This window comes from Rhinoraja longicauda, chromosome 14, assembly GCF_053455715.1.
Source record: "Rhinoraja longicauda isolate Sanriku21f chromosome 14, sRhiLon1.1, whole genome shotgun sequence".
Lineage (NCBI taxonomy): Eukaryota > Metazoa > Chordata > Chondrichthyes > Rajiformes > Arhynchobatidae > Rhinoraja > Rhinoraja longicauda.
In genome coordinates, this window is record NC_135966.1 from 33080952 (window position 1) to 33103666 (window position 22715).

The 22715-nt window shown below is 47.4% G+C and overlaps 3 protein-coding genes across 4 annotated transcripts in view; 2 read left to right on the forward strand and 1 right to left on the reverse strand.

Annotated features, from left to right (window-relative positions):
• tmco6 (transmembrane and coiled-coil domains 6) overlaps window positions 1-5138 on the forward strand; it is a 29973-nt gene extending 24835 nt beyond the window's left edge. For both annotated transcript variants that reach the window (XM_078411162.1, XM_078411164.1), the window contains 2 exons: window positions 2215-2334; window positions 3539-5138. In XM_078411162.1, coding sequence (XP_078267288.1) covers window positions 2215-2334; window positions 3539-3547 — 129 coding nt within the window. In that variant the 3' untranslated portion in view covers window positions 3548-5138. The remainder of the gene's footprint in view (window positions 1-2214; window positions 2335-3538) is intronic.
• Window positions 5139-7765: 2627 nt separating this feature from the next.
• ndufa2 (NADH:ubiquinone oxidoreductase subunit A2) lies at window positions 7766-14871 on the reverse strand. The gene is made up of 3 exons (XM_078411165.1): window positions 14721-14871; window positions 10134-10240; window positions 7766-7976 (listed from the first exon to the last, which is right to left on the reverse strand). The coding sequence occupies exons 1-3, from the start codon at window positions 14825-14827 to the stop codon at window positions 7888-7890; spliced, it is 303 nt and encodes a 100-aa protein (XP_078267291.1). The 5' UTR covers window positions 14828-14871; the 3' UTR covers window positions 7766-7887.
• A 200-nt stretch (window positions 14872-15071) lies between these two features.
• ik (IK cytokine) overlaps window positions 15072-22715 on the forward strand; it is a 47135-nt gene continuing 39491 nt past the window's right edge. The window contains exons 1-3 of the mRNA XM_078411166.1: window positions 15072-15204; window positions 16970-17036; window positions 19504-19596. Coding sequence (XP_078267292.1) covers window positions 15189-15204; window positions 16970-17036; window positions 19504-19596 — 176 coding nt within the window. The 5' untranslated portion in view covers window positions 15072-15188. The remainder of the gene's footprint in view (window positions 15205-16969; window positions 17037-19503; window positions 19597-22715) is intronic.

Sequence of the window (22715 nt, forward strand, 5' to 3'; positions counted from 1 at the left end):
CAGATGCCAGGCCTAGATCGAGTGGATGTGGAGAGGGTGTTTCCAATCGTGGGAGCGTCGAGGAACAGAGGCCTCAGCCTCAGAATAAAAGGCCGTACCTTTAGGAAAGACATGAGGAGGAATGTCTTTAGCCAGAGGGTGGTGAATCTGTGGAATTCGTTGCCACAGAAGGCTGCCGAGGCCACCTCAATCGATATGTTTAAGGCAGAGATTGACCGATTCTTGATTAGTACGGGTGTCAGGCGTTATGGGGCGAAGGCAGGAGAATGGGTTTAAGAGGGAAAGATAGAACGGCCATGATTGAATGGCGGAGTAGACTTGATGTGCCGAATGTGATGTAGATGAGGTATGTTGGTCGGCGTGGGCAAGTTGGGCCAATGACCTGTTTTCACGCTGTATGACTATGACCCTAACCATATTCTTAATCGCCATCAACCCTGAAGGAATTCAGCTGAGACAGCAGAAGCTGACTTGTGTATAAATGGTACGTAGTGACAGATGCAACGGTTCAATACTTGGCTCCCTCAGTGACCCTTGTTAAAATGTATAAATTCCTTTCATATTTTACTCAAAGAACAGATGCCGGAAACTGGTTGAATAGCTTTGCCCATTAAACTTTTGATTCAAATCTGCACTAATTCAGAAGCTTAAAGCACCCAGGCGATAGTGTTGGCACGTCACACCAGTGACTGGCATTTTGATTTGAAAGGAGATTACGTTACAATAAAGTGGCGGCACAGTGGTGCAGCTGGAAGAGCCGCTGCCTCACAGCGCCAGAGACCTGGGTTCCACCCTGAACTCGGCGTGTGCGTGCGTGCGTGCGTGCGTCCCATCGACTCCTTGCCGTCCATCAACTGCATAACCCGTAATTGTCAACAGTATTTTCTTGTCACGATTCCAGCAAACATGTTTTCTTGTACGTGTACAAAGCAGTGCATCCAGTGCAATGCTTTCTTTTGTATACAATTCAGTAAAATAATACTATGCATAAGCACAATCATTCATAAGTACAAGGGTGCAATGGTTATAGTGTAATAATGTAACAATAGTCGATATCTTTCCAAGGTAGTACAGAAACAGTTACCACATTTAGTTTTGAGATGCAGCACAGAAACAAGCCCTTCGGCCCACCAGGTTTTGTGCCAACCAGCGATCCCCACACACTAGCACTATCCTACACACTAGGGACGATTTTACAACTTTCCAAAGCCAATTAACCTAAAACCTGTATGTCTTTGGTGTGTGGGAGCAAACCGGAGCAACTGGAGGAAACCCACGCGGTCACAGGGAGAACGTACAAACTCTGTACAGACAGCACCCGTAGTCGAGATCTAACCCGGGTCTCTGGCGCTGTATGGCAGCAGCACTGCCACTGTGAGGCAGCAGCACTGCCACTGTATGGCAGCGGCAATGCCACTGTGGGGCAGCGTCACTGCCACTGTGGGGCAGCAGCACGGCCACTGTGGGGCAGCGGCACTGCCACTGTGGGGCAGCAGCACATCCACTGTGGGGCAGCAGCACGGCCACTGTGGGGCAGCAGCACGGCCACTGTGGGGCAGCAGCACGGCCACTGTGGGGCAGCAGCACGGCCACTGTGGGGCAGCAGCACTGCCACTGTGGGGCAGCAGCACTGCCACTGTGGGGCAGCAGCACGGCCACTGTGGGGCAGCAGCACTGCCACTGTGGGGCAGCAGCACTGCCACTGTGGGGCAGCAGCACGGCCACTGTGGGGCAGCAGCACGGCCACTGTGGGGCAGCAGCACGGCCACTGTGGGGCAGCAGCACGGCCACTGTGGGGCAGCAGCACTGCCACTGTGGGGCAGCAGCACGGCCACTGTGGGGCAGCAGCACGGCCACTGTGGGGCAGCAGCACGGCCACTGTGGGGCAGCAGCACGGCCACTGTGGGGCAGCAGCACTGCCACTGTGGGGCAGCAGCACGGCCACTGGGGCAGCAGCACGGCCACTGTGGGGCAGCAGCACTGCCACTGTGGGGCAGCAGCACGGCCACTGTGGGGCAGCAGCACTGCCACTGTGGGGCAGCAGCACGGCCACTGTGGGGCAGCAGCACTGCCACTGTGGGGCAGCAGCACGGCCACTGGGGCAGCAGCACGGCCACTGTGGGGCAGCAGCACGGCCACTGTGGGGCAGCAGCACTGCCACTGTGCCGCCACAATCTGCTTTTCAGTTGATTTCTAAATCTCTCATTCTGACAGGCCTGCGAGGAGTTTGCAAATCATAATGGGGTCGAGGCGCTTGAAGCGATTCAGTACAACAGCAACAAGGAAATCAGAGACCGAGCCAATTTTCTAATGGACAGATACTTCACAGATAAGGTAGGCGTCTGGTACCTGTAACAGGAGCAACACGATTGTTTACCAAAAATCTTCGAACCTCTAATTTTAAATTAACTTCTACAAGATGCTGGTGAGGCCGCACTTGGAGTGTCGTGTAGAAACATGGAACTGCAAATAGGCATAAAGTGTTAGAGTAACTCAGCAGGTCAGGCATCATCTCGAGAAAAGGAATTGGTGACGTTTCGGGTTGGAACCCTTCTTTAGACTGAGACCTTTTGTCTCACACCTTCTGTCTTTTCATCTCTGGCCTTTGTCCAATCTTCACTTATTAAAACCCCCCTCCCGTGCACAGTTGCAGAAACACGCACAGTGTGCACACACGCACAGTTGCGCGCACATGCACACGCAGAAACGTACACACATGCACACAGACACACACACGTGATCGTACCCGGGCCTCTGGCTCTGTGAGGCAGCGGCTCTGCCTGCTGCACCACTGTGCCCTCCACACTTACTCCAGTACTTTGTGTCCTTTGTTTTTGCAAACAAATGTCTTACAAGATCAGTCCCACCAGGGGAGATCGCTGATTATCTTGTCTGTATGCAGAGAGCGCGCACAGATGTGTGAGAGAGAGCACGCGGAAATTGAGAGAAAGAGAGAGAGCACGGATGTTGATAGAGAGAACGCAGATGTAGAGTGACAGAGAGCCAGAGAGAGAGAGAGAGCGCGGATGTCGAGAGAGAGAGCCAGAGAGGGAGAGAGAGAGAGAGAGAGAGCGCGGATGTCGAGAGAGAGAGCCAGAGAGAGAGAGAGAGAGCAAACACGCAGATGTTGAGGGCAGTGAGAGAAGGCTGCCCTGCCAGAGAGTGGGACTGGTTCCACTCTCGCATCCAAAACCGACAGATGGGGATGAAAGACTCGTCCCTGCTGGCTGCTGCCACAAGCCCCTTTCTTCCCATCCGTCTGGAGCCAGTTTACTGCTGCAGTACTGCTGGCAATGCTAGAGCGGGATGACTCCTGCCAGCCTCTGCTCTTCCCCCCGGGGGAGTGCAACAATAGACCTCTCTTCCCTCAGTCAGGAGGCCGAGGGGTTTCACCGACTGCCAGGGATTAAAGGCCGCGCCGGTGGTCTCCATGGAAACCGGTTATCTGATTAGAAAACCCATGATAACGCACAGGCCTGACTCGCATAACATTGCAGGCAAATTCCTCCCCGATTAATTACTTCCTCTCTCTCCACAGGCAGTTTGACAAGCTGCTGTTGGCGGTCAGAATAGAAATGAAGTTCATTTGAAGGTGGAATAATGAAGATGAGCTCTCTTTACCTCTCCCGTTCCCGGGGGTCCGAGATGTTTCCCCACCTCTCAGCCTCTGCATCGCTTGAAGAATATAGACGCTCGCCAGTGTCTGGGTTGATGGACAACTTCCCCTCATCTCCCGAGGCCCTTTCCACTCTGACAGATGCGTCAATTGCTCGCCGTATGCCCATGTTCTCCAGAGATGCTGCCTGACCCACTGGCTTACTCCATAAACACCACTTGGTGCCTTTTTTTCTCCTAAACCAGCATCTGCGGTTCCTTGTAGTTCCAGTACAAGGCAGCACAGTGGCACAACAGGTAGAGGCATGCCTTGCAGCGCCAGAGACATGGGTTTGAAGCTGACTACAGGTGCTGTCCGTATGGAGTTTGCACGTTCTCCCTGTGACCATATGGGTTTTTTCCAGGTGCTCTGGTTTCCTCCCACACTCCAAAGACGTGGGGGTTTGTTGGTAAATTGGCCCCCGGTAAAATTTACCCTTGGTGTGTAGGGAGTTAGTTTAGTTTATTGTCACATGCACCAATGTACAGTGAAAAGACTGGATGAGAAAGTGGGAATAACATAGAACTAGTGTGAATTGGGTGGTCAGTGTGGGCTGAAGGGCCTATTTCTATGCTCTTTAAACTAAACTATACTAAAACTAGATAAACTAAATTGACACCCTATCTCAGGAATCTTGGCCACACCCATTGTCACCTGCTGAACTGTCTGCGAATTGAACAAAACAGTGCTGGAGGCACTCAGCGGGTCAGGTAGATCTCCGGTGAACATGGATAAGTGACGGTTCGCGTCAGGACCCTTCTTCAGGCTGATGGAGTAGGGGAAAGCTGGAAGAGAGATAGTGGCGGGACAAAGCCTGGCAAGTGAGAGGTTGATACAAGTGGGGGGGCTGATTGGCAGGTGGGTGGAGTGACAAAGGCCGGAGATGTAAAGGAGACATAAGGGTGTCAGGTAACAAGAAAGCGAAGGTGATAAGGAAAGAAGTCCACCTGTTACTTGCCAGCTTTGTCCCTCCCCCACCTCTCTTCCAGCTTTCTCCCCCACCAGCCCCCCACAATCAGTCTGAAGAAAGATCCCGACCCGAAAAGTCACCCATCCATGTTCTCCAGGGATATTGCCTAACCCACTGAGTTACTCCAGCACTTTGCGTCTTTTTGATTCGTAAACCAACATCTGCAGTTCATTGTGTCTTCAAAATCCAAGCTATTCTTTATGGTTTATCATCATTTGTTACAGAATAAAGTCTCAGCCTGAACCCAAGCACCACTTTTCACTATTTCCCATATTAGCATTCTCCCGATTAGCAGATTAGAAGTGTGTTTCATTTCAGACTACAGTGGCTTTATGAGAGTGTTTGCATTTATATAACTCCCTTAATGTAGCACAATACCCCAAGGTGATTTGGAGCTGTGCGGGGGAATGACTGCATCAGGTTTCTGATGCATAGGTTTAATATCAGTGAAGCACAAAAACTACAGCGGCACACTTGTCTGCCTTTACCTTGTAATAAAAATACAAATGTTCTTCAGTGTCATCATCTTCAAAATAAATTGACGTATGGGACATTACCTTGTCATGGTGAGCTTTAAATGCAAAATGTGATTGGGTGGGAGGGAAGGTTCTTATTGTAAAAGTCGACAAAGTTCATAAATAAGGAAAGTTAAGTATGTCCTTAGATGGCTTAGAAAGTTTAGCTTGACACCAACAACCCTCACCAATTTCTACAAATGTGGCACAAAAAGCATCTTATCGGGATGCATCACAGCCTGGTTTTTGGAACAGCTCAGAGCAAGGTCGCAAGAAGTTGCAGAGAGTTGTGGAAGGAGCCCTGACCATCGCACGCACCAACTAGGAGCAAAAAATGCACAAGCCATGCAGAGTTGGTGTTTGAAGTAACGGGCGATTTATTGAACTGGAGTGGTGCACCAGGAGGCCAGCCAAAGCTGACCTGTCAAGTGTGGCTTTGGGACATTTTTTATATTCTCAGATGACAAGACTACTCAGAAACTTGATTGACAGTAACGGGATTTTGCAGAGACTTGATTAACAATACAACAAAGTCTTAATTAGGTCACAAACAGAATGAGATGATTATCCACAAGTCTAAATTCGTCAACAGAAGGTCCAAATTTCTGTTACAATGCTCGGTACACGCATGATCAATGACATTCTTGTTAGACTTTGTCTGCAGTTTCCAGCCGAGTCTGATACAATGATAGGGTGCACGCATAATCAATGACATTCCTGTTAGACTTTGTCTGCAGTTTCCTGCCACCACATTGGCACAATCCACATCCCTATTCACTAATTATCAGCTCTCAATATTGTTTACAACACCAACCACACTTCCATTGACTCCATCTGCACTTCACGGTGCCTCAGCAAGGACCAGTCTCACCCCGGACACCCCCTTCTCCCATCAGGCAAGAAGTACAGAAGTGTGAAATCGCACACCTCCAGATTCAGGGATTGTTTACCAGCACTTATCAGACAATTGAACCAACCTCTCGTCAACAAGAGCTACTATCCACCTCATTGAAGATCCTTGGCTGATGGAGTGGAAGGTGAGGACAAGGGGGACTTTATCTTTTGTTAAGAACTGGGAGCAGGGGAGCAAGAGTGGAGCTGCCGGATATAGAGGAGGCCCTAGTGAGAGCCTCATCTATAATGGAAGAGGGGAAGCCCCGTTTCCTAAAGAATAAGGACATCTCTGATGCCCTAGTGTGAAACACCTCTTCCTGGGCGCAGATGTGGCATAAACGGAGGAATTGGGAGTAGGGGATAGACTTTTTACAGGAGACAGGGTGGGAAGAAGTGTAGTCCACAAAGCTGTGGGAGTCAGTAGGTTTGTAGTAGTCACTAGTCTGTCTCCTGTGATGGAGATGGTGAGATCCAGAAACGGTAGGGAAATGTCGGAGATGGTCCAAGTATATTTAAGAGCAGGGTGGAAATTAGTGGTGAAATGTATGGTCAGTGAGTTCTGCATGGGTACAAGAGGTAGCACCAATGCAGTCGTCATTGTAGCGGAGGTAGAGTTCGGGGATGGGGCCAGTGTACGTCCGGAACAGGGATTGTTCGACGTACCCGACAAAGAGGTAGGCATAGCTAGGGCCCATGCGAGTGCCCATAGCTACGCCTCTGGTTTGGAGGAAGTGGGAGGAGTACTGTGTTCTATTGATGACTGAGCCTTGCATTCTAGGATTGTCCACTGCTTTGGAGACACCAGAGATGACAGATGCTTAAGTCTTGAGCATTAATAACACAGTGCTGGATGAATTCAGCTGGTCAGGCAACATCTGTGGAGGACATAGACAGGTGATGTTTGTGGTCGTGCCCCTTCTTCAGTTTGGGTTTTCTTGTTTTAGTACACCATCTATGGCCAGAGGATAAAGGTTTAAGGTGAAGGGGGTAAGATTTAACGGGAATCTGAGGGGTACTTTTTTCACACAAGGGTAGTGGGTGTATGGAACGAGCTGCCAATGGCGGTAGTTGAGGCAGCAACATTTAAGAAACAATTAGACAGGTAAATGGATAGGATAGGTTTAGGAGGGATATGGGCCAAATGCAGGCAGGTGGGACTAGTGTAGATGGGACATGTTGGTCAGTGTGGGCACGTTGGGCTGAAGGGCCTGTTTCCATGCTGTATGACTTTATGACTCTATAACTTTCCACTGTTTTGCATGGTTCAATACATAACTGTGGACCTACCTCACTGTTGTTATTCGGGTCACACTTTCTTTTGATAGTTCCATGCGGCACTTAACAGCAAATAGTCGCAGGGAGAGAAGCAATATCGGGTCAGGGAAGGGAGAAGTTTTTTTTCCACTGGAACCATTTTGAAGAGTGTTTGGTATTTAGTTTAACTACTTTCGCATCTGGGAACTTGAATTGCAATCCATTTCACACAGCTGGGACGAAGATCTGTGCAAACCATTAAATGAGCTAAGCGAATCGAGACTCACAAAATCCCCAAGCAAACTCGCACACAAATTGCCCTTAACTCGTGCACGGATGGGAAATTGTCATTCCAAGATGGTGTTTAGGCAATTGGGGACAGGTTTAATATTTTATCCTGCTCGCTCATTAAGAACGTTACCGCCAAAGACATTTGGAATATTACCGCAGAAAATGGAAGCACACGCAGATCACAGATTCATTTTAAATTAGATTTATTTTACTGTTAGATTTATTTCCACTGAGGGAAAACTGGCAATGCATTGAAATGCACGTCACCGAGCGACTGTTTGTTCTTCGTGGAGTGATTGGACTATAGTTCATGGCTTGGTAATTAGAGACTCCAATGCCTTTGCCACCTGCTCAGAGTTTAAATTATCCAACACTACATTCCTCTCTCTTCCAAAGTCTGAAACAAGAGGGAAATAAAGAAGACATGCATCATAATCAGATCCGTTAATTGCCTCTTGTGACTGATTGTTCAGCCAGGCAACATTAAAATATGGGACATGCTTGGGAGAAATATCAATAATTCTGCAGATTGTTTTGCCATTTGCTTCATGTATGCAACGTGAAGACAATTCAAATACAAGGAACTGCAGATGCTGGTTTACCACACAAAAAAAGAGACAAAGTGCTGGAGTAACTCAGTGGATCAGGCAGCATCTCTGGAGAAAATTATTTTACTTATAGTCATAGAGACACACAGGGTGGCAACAGGCCCTTCAGCCCAACTTGCCCACCTTTCCTATCCATGTACCTGTCTAAATGTTTTTTTTAAATGTTATGATAATACCTGCCTCAACTCCCTCCTCCGGCAGCTTATTCCATATACCCACCATCCTCTGTGTAAAAAAAAATTACCCCTTATGTTCCAATTGAATCTTTCCTCACCTTATAAAGTAGATTTCATGACTACAAAAACACTGAATATAGAAACAAGGAACTGTGGATGCTGGTTTACCAAGGAAAGATACAGAAGGTGCAAAATGTAAAACCATAGGAAGGGATATAGGTAGAAGGGAATGTGAAAGGTGGGGGGGGGGGATGGGTTGGGATAATGGAGGAAATGGGTGCCCATCCAGGTGGGGCACAGGGAAAAGAGAGGGGGGAAAGGGGGTGGTTTCCTAACCTAAATTGGAGAATTCAATGTTCATCCCGTTGGGTTCTATGCTACCCAAGCGGAATACGAGGTGCTGTTCCTCCAGTTATTGTGTGTGGCCTCACTCTGGCAATGGAGGAGGCCCAGTACAGAACGGTCAGTAGGGGAATGGGTAGGAGAGTTACAATAGTTAGCTGGTGACCAGAGGTCATGAGAGGAATAGATCTGGTAGATGCACAGAGTCTTTTGCCCAGTGTAGGGGGATTGAGAACCAGAGGACATAGGTTTACGGTGAGGGGTGGAAAGATTTAATAGGAACTTGAGGGGTAATTTTTTTTCCACAATGGTGATGGGTGTATGGAACAAGCTGCCGGAGGAGGTAGTTGAGTCAGGTACTATCGCAATGTTTGTGGCATTTAGATAGGTACGTGGATATGATAGGTTTAGAGGGATATGGGCCAAGCGCAGGCAGGTAGGACTGGTGTAGATGGGGCATGTTGAGTCGAAGGGCCTGTTTCCATGCTGTTTGACTCTAAAAACAATTAGGTAGATTTTAAAGAGCATTTATTAGAAGAATGGATTAGGGAGGTCATTTCAGAGTTTTTTGGCTAGGTAACGTTGGTGGAATGATTAAAATTATTGATACAAAAAGATCCAATGGAGCAATAAAATTACAGAGACTGATCAAGGTGGGAACAGCTTGTAAAGTTAGGGATGAGAATGTAGATGGGCTGTTTATGATGACAACACCCTTCACAAGCCAGAATGGCCTGGATAGAGTGGAAATGTAGAGGATATTTGCACTAGTGGGAGAGTCTAGGATCAGAGGGCACAGCCTCAGTATAAAAGGATGTACCATTAAAATGGAGATGAGGAGGAATTTGCCAGAAGGTAATTAATCTGTGGAATTTATTGCCACAGATGGCTGTGAAGCCAAATCTTTGCATGCTTTTAAAGTGGAAATTGACACGTTCTTGAATAGTAAGGGCGTGAAAGGTTACGGGGAGAAAGCAGGAGAATGAGTTTGAAAGGTAAAGATAGATTAGTGGAGCAAAGATTGAAAGGTGGGACAGATTTGATGGTCTAAATATCCTCATTCTGCTTTAAAATTTTATTTTTGACTTGCACTGTTATTCTTTATTTATTTGTGTTTTTTTTATACACACACACATGTATATGTGTATGTATATGTATATACATGTATATACACTTATTATGGGTTTTACAGAATACTACATTTACATATCTGTTTTACTGTTGCAAGTAAAAATTTAATTGTTCAATTTCAAACATAATAAAATACGCTTGACTTATGAACAGAGGAGCTAACAGCCTAATTTCTTGTTGATCAAATCAGTATAAAACAGCATGGAAACAGGCCATTCGGCCCACTCATTCCGTGTTGGTCACCAAGCATATATTTACACCCACTCCATTCAACCCCTGTTGGACTTGCTTCCTTACCATATCGAGCCCACGCTTTCGGCTGCACACCGGAACATTCACGGATTAGGATTGGAAATTCGGGATTGGCTTTCTTCATCGTCACATAGTGCTGCTCAATGAAGTCCCTGAATGAGGCAAAACAAGAACCATGAGGAGGTCATGACGCACCTTCACAGAACCTTGATCAGGCTGCGTGTTGAGCGTGGTGTGTACTTCTGGTCTCCCCATTACAGGAAGAACATGGAGGCTTTGGAAAGGCAAGAGGAACAGAAGGCCTCTGACCAGTTGGCGGCTGGGATCAGCGCTGGGTCCTGTTGTACACATCACTGATTTGGATGAGGATGTAGGTGGGATGATTACAAAGTCTGCAAATGATACCAAAACTGGGAAGAAAGTCATCTCAGGTCGCAATAGGATACAGATCAGCCCATAAAGTGGGCAAAGGAATGGCAGATGGAATTTAGCTTATGCCTTTTGGGAAATTACGATACGATACAACTTTATTTATCGCAGGGGGGAAATTGATCTGCCAACAGTCATAAAACACAAAATACATGAAACTAAAGTGATAAGTGCAAAGGATGGGGGATGTGCAAAGATTGGGGAGGGGAGTCAGTCTACCCCACAACAGAGGGGGGGGGGGGAGTTAAACCAGAGAAGAGCAGACCCAGTGAGTAGCAGGACCATGAGTGACCTAGAACACGAGTACTAGTTAGTTCTCTGAAAGCGGCAACAGAAGTAGACTGGGAGCTAGTAAAAGGTATGACGTGTTTTTCTTTTCTCTTCTTTCCTTGTTTGACACCCTTTTGTCTCCTTGTCATCTCTGGCCTTTATCCACCCATCTACCAATCAACCCCGCCCCTTCACCTGTGTTGGAAGGAACTGCAGATGCTGGTTTACACCGAAGATACACAAAATTCTGTAGTAAATCAGCGGGACAGGCAGCATGTATGGAGAGAAGGAATGTGTGATGTTTCGGGGGAAACAAGTATACCAGATGCCTTCTTTCACACAGACACTGTGTGGAGCAGTGGGTCAGATCTGGCAGCAACACACCACTAGTTGGCTTCTGACTTTTGGGTTGCATAGTGCAGCAGTGGACATCTGCCATGTTCACTCAGCCTCGCTCCAGTTAGCCAACATTTGCCATGGTGGCACCGAGGCGCAGCGGTACAGTTGCTGCCTTATAGCGCCAGAGACCCGGGTTCCATCCTGATTACGGGTGCTCTCTGTACAGAGTTTGTATGTTCTCCCTGTGACCACGTGGGTTTTCTCTGCGTGCTCCATTCCCCCCACCCACACTCCAAAGACATACAGGTTTGTATGCTAATTGGCTTGGTATAAATGTAAATTGTCCCTAGTGTGTAGGATCGTGCTAGTTTACAGGGTGATCACTGGTCGGCTCGGACGCAGTCATCCGAAGGTCCTGTTTCCACACTGTATCTCTAAAACTCAAAAACTAAAGCTAAATTTCTCTGCACGATCTGCTGAAATTCAGTTGGCTCCAGCTCAGTATCAAATCTGTTTCCACCAGACTTTCAGGCACTACATTCCAGATAACGAGTTGCCACATAGATATTTTCATCATCAATCACCTTAATTCTGTTTCCCCATGTATTTATTTTTGAGCAGATGGTCCGTTTTCTCATCAAATACTGACGTTTCCCCATTGCCAACTCAATCAAATTAAATATGAACAGACTCATCAGATACCAAAAACCAAACTGACCTCCCTCCAAAACTTTGTGATTCAGCTCTCCATTCTTTAGAGATATTACAGAAACAGGCCCTTTGACCTAATTCGTTCATGGGCAACCCTTTCGCTCAACACCTGCATTCAGTCCACCTTGGCCTACGTGATCTCCCGGTTGCTAAACATTTTAACTCCTCCCTCCCACTCACACACGGACCTTTCTGTCCTGAGCCTCCTCCACTGTCAGAGTGAGGCCACACACAAATTTGAGGAACAGCACCTCATGTTTCGCTTGGGCAGCTTACAACCCAAATTAGAATAATTGATCTCTAATTTCAAGTAACCCTTGCATTCCTTCTCTCTCCGCCCATCCCCCACTCTAGTCGTCCTGCTATTATCACCTCCTTCGCAGCCAACAATGAACCATTGTGGGCTCCACCTTTCCCGGGTCATCGGTGCCAGCTCTGATCTATTCTGTACCTTTTCATACCTCTAGTTTCCCTCTCCCCTGACTCAGTCTGAAGAAGGACCACCAGTCGCCAGAAAATCGGTGGTGGACCTGTATTTAAGAGGCTCTCAGATAGGTAGGTTGATATGCAGAGCATGGATCATGTGCAGGGAGATGAGATTGGTTTATCATGGCATCATGTTAGGCATGGACATTGTGGACCAAAGGGCATGTTCTTGCACTGTACTGTTCGATGTTGCATGAAGAATAATTTCTTGACTCAGGATGCTCATCAGAAATTACCCTCATTTTCAAGCCTTTAATTCTGCATGTTTCAATGAAAATACATTTTATTTTATTTTCCAAAACATCATTGAATGTGTACGCAGACCCCATCCTGCCAGCAACCCCTTCATTATAGTACTTGAATTGAATTGAATAAATTTTATTACCCAAATATGTATACATACAAGGAATTTGCCTCGGTGCTTTGCTCGCAAGTAACAACACGACATACAGTAAACAATTAAGAATAAAACATTATAATTTAAAGAAGGCTTGTATTTCCTCCAAGACGAGTACATTCTCATCATTCTCTCCCCCCCCCCCCCCCCAATCCATGGTGTCTTCCACCCTCAGTCCAATTTAATTTGTTGTCACGTGTACCAACGTACAGTGAAAATCTTTTGTTGCGTGCTAACCAGTCAGTGAAAAGACTATTCATGATTACAATTGAGCTGTCCACAGTGTACAGATATAGGATAAAGGGAATAACGTTTAGTGCAAGATGTTTGATTAAAGATAGTCCGAGGGTCTTCAATAAGGTAGTTGGTAGTGTGCATTTTCACACGTCTATACCTCTTGCCTGATGGGAGGGGACAAAAGGGAGTGCCCAGGATGAGACTGGTCTTTGATTATGCAGGTGGCCTTGCCAAAGCAGCATGAAGTGCAGATGGAGTCAATGGAAGGGAGGTTGGTTTGTGTGATGGTCTGGGATGTGTCCACAACGCTGCAATTTCTTGCGGACTTGGATGGAGCTGTTCCCAAACCATGCTGTGATGCATCCCGATAAAATGCTTCTCCGGCACATCTGTAGAAGTTGGTGAGAGTTGTTGGGGACATGGCAAACTTCCTAAGCCTTCTGAGGAGGTAGAGACGTTGGTGTGCTTTCTTTGATATTGCTTCAATATGCTTGGTCCAGAACAAGTTGCTGGTGATATTTACTCCAAGAAACTCTATGGAAACCCTTCCCACCTCAGCAGCCCCAGCCCAATCACCTCTCCCAATGTAACTTAGAGCCACAGAGCTATACAACAGAGGCCTGTCAGACTAGTTGTCAATGCTGACCAAGATGCTTAACTAAATCAGTTCCACTTGCCCACACCTGACCCATATCCCTCTCAACCTTTCCTATTCAGTGGTGGAGTTGCTGCCTCACAGCGCCAGAGAGCTGATTCGGTCCTGACCATGGGTGCTGTTTGCACAAAGTTTGCATGTTCTCCTTGTTAAGTGTGGGTTTTCTCCGGATGCTACGGTTTCCTCCCACATTCCAAAGAAGTCTGGGTCTATAGGTTAATTGGCTTCTGTAATTTATCCCTAGTGTATAGGATAAAAATAGTGTATGCGGTGATCGCTGGTCAGCACAGACTCAGTGGGCTGAAGGGCCTGTTTCTGTGCTGTATCTCTAGACAAAAAACTTCAGAGGGCCTTTAATGCTGTTATTGTACAAGCTTCTAATTACTCTGACAGCTCATTTTAACTACCCACAACCCACTGTATTTAAAGTTTCCCTTTAAATATTTCCCCTCTCATCTAAAACTCATATTCTCCAGCTTTTGGCTCCCCGAACCCCTGGGGAAAAGACTCACCCCTCAGCCTGATACACGCCAGTGGAAAAAGACCCAGCCTTGTGGCTTAAATCCTCCTGAGCCAGTAGCATCCTCGTGAATCTATTGTGCCCCCTCTCCAGTTTAATGCTGACCTTCCTGCAGCAAGGTGACCAGAACTGTACACATTATCCCTCTCTCCTCGATGCTGCCTGACCTACTGAGTTACTCCAGCATTTTGTGATACATTATTCCCCTTCCCATGTCACCAGCAACTCCCCCATCACTTTCTGCCCCACCCCCCATCTCTTTCTGCCCCACCCCAACCTCAGCTGTCTCTCCCACCCATCGCCCCATTCCCCCATCAGCCACCAATGCTCCCACCGAACATCTCTCCACACCCCGCCCCCCGTTACCTCTCTCACCAGGGCCCAGCCTCCCCAATACGTCCCCCATTACCCCACTCCCACCTCTAACCTCACCGATCTGCCCCATCACTTCTCCCCTCCCATCATCAACCTGCCTACCACCTCTTCCTCCCAATAACCTCCACAGTTCACGACAACCCCTCTCCCCTTCGGCCCATCAGCAGCTCACTCTCCCCCTTCACTTGGTCCACGTCCACCGGCCTCACTCACCGGACTCCCTGGCTGCCCGCCGAGCTCTGGCACAGGTGAATGCGCAGCTCCCGGAGGTTGTGGCTCAGCTTTGACCCGATGCCCCTCACCACGGCCGCCGCCGCCATCTTGCGCCCGTTCAGGTGACGCCTCCACCCGTTGATTGACGGTGCGGGCAGCCATTCAGCGCGCGGCGCATTGACGGGCGTGGGAACAGACCAATCGCTGTGGCCTTCTGGGAAAATTCACCAATAGTAACGGAGCGGTGTCGGGAGCGTCGTGGGATGACCAATCGGAGAGCGCGCTCTGGCGGCGCCTGACCAATCGGAGGCAGGTGGAGGCGGGACGTGGGGCGGCGGGGGCTTGTGGGATAGGTGGGGGAGTTTGGGAGGACCGCTCGGGTTCGTCGTTCGTTTGTTTGTTTGTTCCCGAGTTTGTCGAGTGCCGGCGCCGTCACTCGGTGCCGCAGACCCCGAGGGGCCGTTCAAGATGCCGGAGAGAGACAGTGAGTGGTCGGAGCCGCGCTAGCGTGGGGGGCGGGAGCGGGACGCGGGACTGTTGAAGGAGGCCAGAGGCTGGGAGTTGGTGGGAGGCGGTGCGGCCTGTAGCCGCTGCTTCTCCCGGCCCCGCCGAGGGGAGAACCACCAAGGCCCGGGGGTCCGACTCCTGGGGCCCAAGTTGCCCACGCCGACCAACATGCCCATCTACACTAGACTAGTCCCATCTGCACTAGTCCCACCTGCCTGCCTTTTGTCCCATATCCCTCCAAACCTGTCCTATCCCTGTACTCTGTACATCCCTGTATCCAAGAGAGAGCTAGATAGAGCTCTTAATGATAGCGGTGTCAGGGGGTATGGGGAGAGGGCAGGAACGGGGTACTGATTGAGAATGATCAGCCATGATCACATTGAATGGTGGTACTGGCTCGAAGGACGAATGGCCTACTCCTGCACCTATTGTCTACCTGTCTAACTGTTTCTTAAACAGCCTCATCTACGTCCACTGCCAGAGGCTCTGGCATTTCCTTCCACACACCCACCCACCCTCACCCTGGACCTATGCCATGTCCTCTGGTTCTACATTCCCCCACTGGGCAGGAGACTCTGTGTGTCTACCCGATCTATTCCCCTCATGATTTTGCACACCTTCATAAGATCGCCCCTCATCCTCCTGCGTTCCTAATGCTACCCATTTTAACAACCATTTCCATGCTGACCTTTCTGTCCTGAGCCGCCTCCATTGCTAGAGTCAGGCCACACGCAAACTGGAGGAACAGCACCTCATATTCTTCTTGGGTACCAAATGGTATGAACATTGAATTCTCCAATTTTAGGTAACTACAAAACCCTCCCCCTCTCTCTTCCCCCAACTCCCCCTCCCTTCCCTCCTGCTTCCCCTGTGTCCTACCTGGACTTGCACCACTTTCGCCCCTCCCCTTTCACCCACATTCCTTCCTCCAGCTTCACAATTTGCAACTCTTCAATCCTTTTGTCTCACCCCTTCTGCCTTTTCATCTCTGGCCTTTGTCCAACAACAGCATGTCAAAAACTCCTTTGCATGTATCAACCTAATACCGGCCAGGCTCGGTGCTGTGTCTTGTTTCTTCCGGCTTTCTTTCCCCCAGTACAATCCGTCTGACAAAATGTCACCTATTCAGAGATACTGCGTGACTTGCTGAATCCTATTCCTCTTTCGACTTCAGACAAAAAGTCTAGAAAAGTCACAAAGCTTGGTAGCTTTTTTAGGTGGATACAGCCCCTTCAGCCCACTGTGTCGCATTGACCAGCGATCACCCTGTACTCCATTACCCCGCACACTCGGGACAATTTACATTTTTATCAAAGTCAATTGACCTAAAAACATGTATGTCTTTGCAATGTGGGAGGAAACTGGAGCATCCAGAGCATACCCACGCGGTCACAGGGAGATCATGCAAACTCCATACAAACAGCACCACAGTTGGGATTGAATCCCGGGTCTCTGGTGCAGTGAGGCAGCAACCCCACCACTGCGCTACTGTGCTGCCATTGAGCCCTAGAGTCGTAAACATTAGATTTCAAACCAGGTAATGTGGGAAAGGTTTGCTAGGGACAGTGAAGTGGTTAAGTTATTGGAAGAAGCTTAGACTGTTGATCTAGGAAATGAATTGACGTCCTACTGTGCCCCGTCAAAATGGGGTTTTATATTTCTTTCTCTGTAAGAATCTGAAAGGCTTTCTTTTCCATTTGGAAAAACATCTTCACCTGATATCTATTTTTCTCTTGTTGCAGATGAGCCGTTTTCTAACCCTCTGGCCCCGGACTCGCACGAGATCGAGGATGCTCGATCGGCGAACCAGTGAGTATTGCGTAGAATATAGAATGGGTTGTCCTGATTCTTTAAGCATCATTCAGATGGACATATTTGGACCATCCCGCCTATGCTACCGCTTGGAACACACTATCTTTTTGCACCACTGTGCAATTTATTTTCTTTCTGACTTTTTCTTTGTAAGTTACTACTGAGTGAGCTTCCACCCCCAGTTTATTTGTGCACTGCTCTCTCCCCAACCCTGTTCAGGTAAGCTTTGAAACCATGTAATAAGGCAATGGAGACAGGCCCTGCAGGAACCTGGGGATTACCTGGATCGGGAGCACACAGGCGGATTGCACATTTTACTTCGGACACGGCGCCAAAACATGGCAGCGCCAGCAGGTGCGAATATGAAAAAAGGATGTCACTGTGCAGTTGCACGTGTGACAAACAAAGCACCGTTGACCTGATTGCAACTCATTGTGTCGATGAAAATGATTTTCCCAGGAGTCGCATTGATACCTGTGTGGTATTTCACATCTCCTTGCAAAAGACAAGGTGATAATCCAGCTCATCAAATCTATGCTGGCTCTCAGAGCAATTCTCCCACTCATTAAAGTGTCTAAGGTTACGGGGAGAAGGCAGGAGAATGAATAAGTTAGAGGGATATGGGACAAACGCAGTCAAATGAGAACCGCTTACTTGGGGCACATTGGTCAGCATGGAAGAGTTGGGCCAAAGGATCTGTTTCTATGCTTTATGACTTGAGCCAGAGGGTGATGAACCCATGGAATTCATTGCCACAGACGGATGTGAAGGCCAGGCCAATGGGTATTTTTAAAGCTGAGATTCGTAGGTTCTCAGGCATGTGAATTTCCACGGATTACCGCATTTTTAAAATCCATTTTGCGCGCTTTTTGCATGATTTCCGCGTTTTTCACTTTGCCAAAATCGCGTTTACCAACGGAGAAATCGGATCAAGAAAAATAAAATAAACTATGTAGAGCAGTGTTTCTCAACCGGGGTTCCCCGGGACACTAAAGTTCCGCTAGAGGTCGCGAGGGGTTCCGCGAGAAATAGCCGCTAATCATTGAATTCCAGCCAAAATTACGAGAGCCCACTTGAAATCCCCCCCACCCTGGAAGTCTCCCAGAAAATGTAGTACCTACGCTGGGCAAGGCAAGCCAATCTCGACCTCATCGGGACTTCCTCGGCCAATCGGTGGGTTGAATTTGCAATCTGTGGCCGGGGCTCTGGAACTGCAGCCCAGCTGGAGCCAGCACATCTGTCCCCATAGCCGACTTCCTTGGCCAGCTGGATAAACCAGCAAAGCTTTGGAACCAAGAGTGCCAGAAAATCAGTGGTGGAACTGTAATGAGTAAATATTAAATTTAAGTGCAAGATTATATAACTAAATTAATTAAAATAATAAAAATGTTATTAGTATAGTGACATATTCACATTATTTTGTAATGTCTGTTTTTACTTTGAAATGCACTAAAAGAGGCTTGAAAATGGTAAATTTGTGTGCACGCCTCGCGCAAGCACTCTGCTCTTTTCCTCTTTTTTTTTGCCTCGCTCACATGCCTGGGTTCTTGATTAACAAGGGCATTAAAGGGAAGGAGAATGGAGTTGAGAGGGAAAAAACGTTTGTCTGTGTTCGACTGGCGGAGCAGACTCGATAGTCCGAATTACCCAATTCTTCTCCTATGTCTTATCATCTAATTTCTCTGCAACCTATTCTCTTCTACACCCTTATTAACTCCAATTTCCACAAATCCCACACCCCCCCTCTACTAGTAAAGAGCTGCTAGAATTTTAAACAGCGAATGCTGGAGGAATGAAACGCATACAAAATGCTGGAAACACTCAGTAGGTCAGGCAGCATCTGTGTAAAGAGAAACGGTTAAGCTAATATGAGTGGATGATGTAAGGTGCTCAGTGGTTTGGAGAAGATTTTGATATTGAAGGTTTGGGTCCATGTTGCTTTCTAAGAACTGGGAAATAGGCACTGAAATTTATCAAAAAGGAATGCAGAAGCTGGTTTATACAAAAGATAGACAGAAAATGCTCGAGTAACTCAGCGGGTCAGGCAACATTTCTGGAGAAAACGGAAAGGTGACGTTTCAGGTCGGAGTCCTTCTTTGGACTGAGTCTGAAGACGGACCTTGACTTGAGCCGTCACTTATCTATATTCTCCAGAGATGCTGCCTGACCCGCTGAGTTGCTTCAGCATTTTGTTTCTATCACAGGAATGTAACTCTGTTTCTCTTTCCATAGATGCTGCCTGACCTGTTGAGTGTTTCCGACATTTTTCTCTTTTTATTTCTGGGATTTCATCTTTGTTGTTAAGATTCTTAGCCAGAGTGCATAACTTCCTGAAAAGTCAATGGATAACCAAATTAATTAAAAAGGAATTGTTCAAAAGCAGAATTAGGAATTCCCCCTCCCCAATCTATGTTGAAATATGCTTGTTACACTTTGATTAAAATTGTAACGTTGCTTCTTGCAGATCCAAGCTGACCAATGAAGACTTTCGAAAGTTGCTGATGACCCCAAGGTCAACACCATCATCAGCTCCACCTTCAAAAACCCGTCAACATGAGTGAGTATAATGAGAAGCTCAATTCCTTCTCCCCGCTCCCGTCCGGCAGAAGGTACAGATGCTCAAAAGCGCGCACCAGCAAACTCAGGAACTGCTTCTTCCCCTCTGTTATCAGGCTTGTGAACAGTCCTTCCATAAGCTAGGGTACTGTCTGAATCCACCTCTACTCCATTGTGGACATTGGACTTTGTCTCTGGAACTGATGCGTTACAATACTGAGAACTAAATTCTGCACTCTGTATCTTCCCCCTTGCTCTTCCTATTGTACGAGTTTGAACTGATTGTATCAATGTATAGTATTATCTGATGTGTTTGGATAGCATGCTTATTTGAGCTGAACATCTCTAGTTGGAAAGTTACAAGAGGGTATTCTGAGTGATAGGTTATACAGTATGTTCAGGCATTTAGACGAACAAGGGCTGATTAGGGATAGTCAGCATGGTTTTGTACGTGGGAGATCGTGTCTCACAAATCTGATTGAGTTTTTTGAAAATGTGACAAAAAAGGTGAACGAGGACAGAGCTGTAGATGTTGCTTATATGGACTTCAGTAAAGCATTCAACAAGGTTCATCATGGTAGGCTGCCCTGGAAGGTTAGATCACATGGGATCCAAGGAGAGATAGCCGAATGGATAGAAAATTGGCTTCATGGAAGGAAGCAGAAGGTGATGCTGGAAGGCTGCTTCTCGGACTGAAGGGCTGTGACTAATGGTGTGCCCCTGGGTTCATTGCTGGGCCTGTTACTGTTTGTCATCTATATCAATGATTTGGATGAGAACAACACGGCAAGATTAGCAAGTTTGCAGATGATACAAAAGTGGTTTGCTTTGCAGATGGTGAAGATGGTTGTGAAAAATTGCAACAGGATCTTGATCAATTGGCCAAGTGGGCTGAGGAATTGTTGTAGAAAAATGTGAGATGTTGCATTTTGGGAAGTCTGACATGGGCAGGACCTACACAGTGAATGGTAGGGCTCTGTGTAGTGTTGCAGAGCATAGGGATCTAGGAGTGCAGGTGCTTAGCTCCCTGAAGGTGGAATCGCAGGTAGATTGGGTGGTCAAAAAGGCGTTTGGCACATTGACCTTCATCAGCCAGAATATAGAAGTTGGGAGGTCGTTGCAGTTATATAAGACATTGGTGAGGCCACATTTAGCGTATTTTGTACAGTTGCTGGGCACCGTGTTATAGGAAAATTGTTGTCAAGCTGGAAAGGGTACAGAGAAGATTTACAAGGATGTTGCCAGGATTAGAGGGTCCGAGCTAAAGGCAGAGATTGAGTAGGCTGGGACTCACTTCCTTGGAGCTCAGGTGATCTTATAGTGTATAAGACCATGAGAGGAAAAGATTGGGTAGATGCACAGGTATCACAAAATGCTGGAGTAACTCAGCAGGTCAGGCAGCATCTCAGGAGAGAAGGAATGGGTGACGTTTCGGGTCGAGACCCTTCTTCAGACTGATGCACAGTAGATGCACAGAGTCTCTTGCCCAGAGTAGGTGAATTAGGGACCAGAGGACATAGGTTTAAGGTGAAGGGGAAAGTTTTAATAGGAATCTGAGATTTAATAGGAATCTTTTTCACACAAAGGGTGGTGGATCCATGGAACAAGCTGCCAGAGGAGGTAGTTGAGGCTGGGACTATCCCAACATTTAAGAAGCAGTGAGACAGGTACATGGATAGGATAGGTTTGGAGAGATATGGGCCAAATGCTGGCAGGTGTGACTAGTGTAGCTGGGACATGTTGGCCAGTGTGGGCAAGTTAGGCTGAAGGGCCAGTTTCCACACTGACTCTATAAAACAATACATCAATACATGTGACAATAATAAATCTAAACGTAATCCTAAACTAATGGTTTGAAGCAGAGTTTGATTCTGATCTTAAAGTCACAGTTGCCTGCTTTGTTCCCTTTCATGATCTGCAAGAGTTCCCCTTTCTATTCAAAGAAGCTCCTTTTCACTACTTCCTTTCGTTATATATCATATCATATATATACAGCGCGGAAACAGGCCTTTTCGGCCCACCAAGTCCGCGCCGCCCAGCGATCCCCGCACATTAACACTATCCTACACCCACAAGGGACAATTTTTTACATTTACCCAGTCAATTAACCTACATACCTGTACGTCTTTGGAGTGTGGGAGGAAACCGAAGATCTCGGCGAAAACCCACGCAGGTCACGGGGAGGACGTACAAACTCCTTACAGTGCAGCACCCGTAGTTTGTTTTTCCTCTCTTGCAAGGGAGACACTGACCCGGATGCCAGAATACCCTGTATTCTTCGCTAGTCCTTAGACCATTACAGTTTACTCCTATCCTGACTTCAAATTTTTTCACCATTCATTTACATGTGAAAAACTTGGAACCCATCCTTGCCTCCATCCAAGACGGCAAGAAATTGCAGAGAATTGTGGATTGACCCCAGACCATCACACATACACACCGACCTCACCTCCATTGACTCCATCTATTCCTCACGCTGCCTCGGCAAGGCCACCAGCATAAACAAGGACGAGTCCCACCGCGATCACTCCCACTTTTCCCCTCACCCATCTTGAAAGAGGTGCAGAAGTTTGAAAATGCACACCTCCAGATTCAGGAACAGTTTCTTCCTGGTTGTTATCAGGCAATTGAACCGTCCTATCACCATCTCGGCCCGCATCCTTCCAGACCAACCTTGTATGCGAGACTATGCAAAGGTCTTCGTTCCTAACTTTAGTTTATTGTCATGTGAACCGAGGTACAGTTAAAAGCTGATTTGTTGCATGTCAATCAGCGGAAAGACTATACATGATTACAATGAAGCTGTCCACAGTGCACAGATCCAAGTGGTGAGAAGCCGGTTCAGTTGCCTGATAACAGCGGATGACAACTTGGATGTAGTATCTTAATCTGACTATTAAGCATGGGGCCACATGGTGGTGCAGCGGTAGAGTTGCTGCCTTACAGTGCCAGCGCCCCTGGTTTGATCAGGACTATGGGTGCTGTCTGAATGGAGTTTGTGCATTCTTCCCGTAACCTGCGTGGGATTTCTCTGGGAGCACCGGTTTCTTCTCACACTCCAAAGACGTCCAGGTTTGAAGGTTAATTGGTAAAATTGTGATTTGTCCCTAGTGTGTGTAG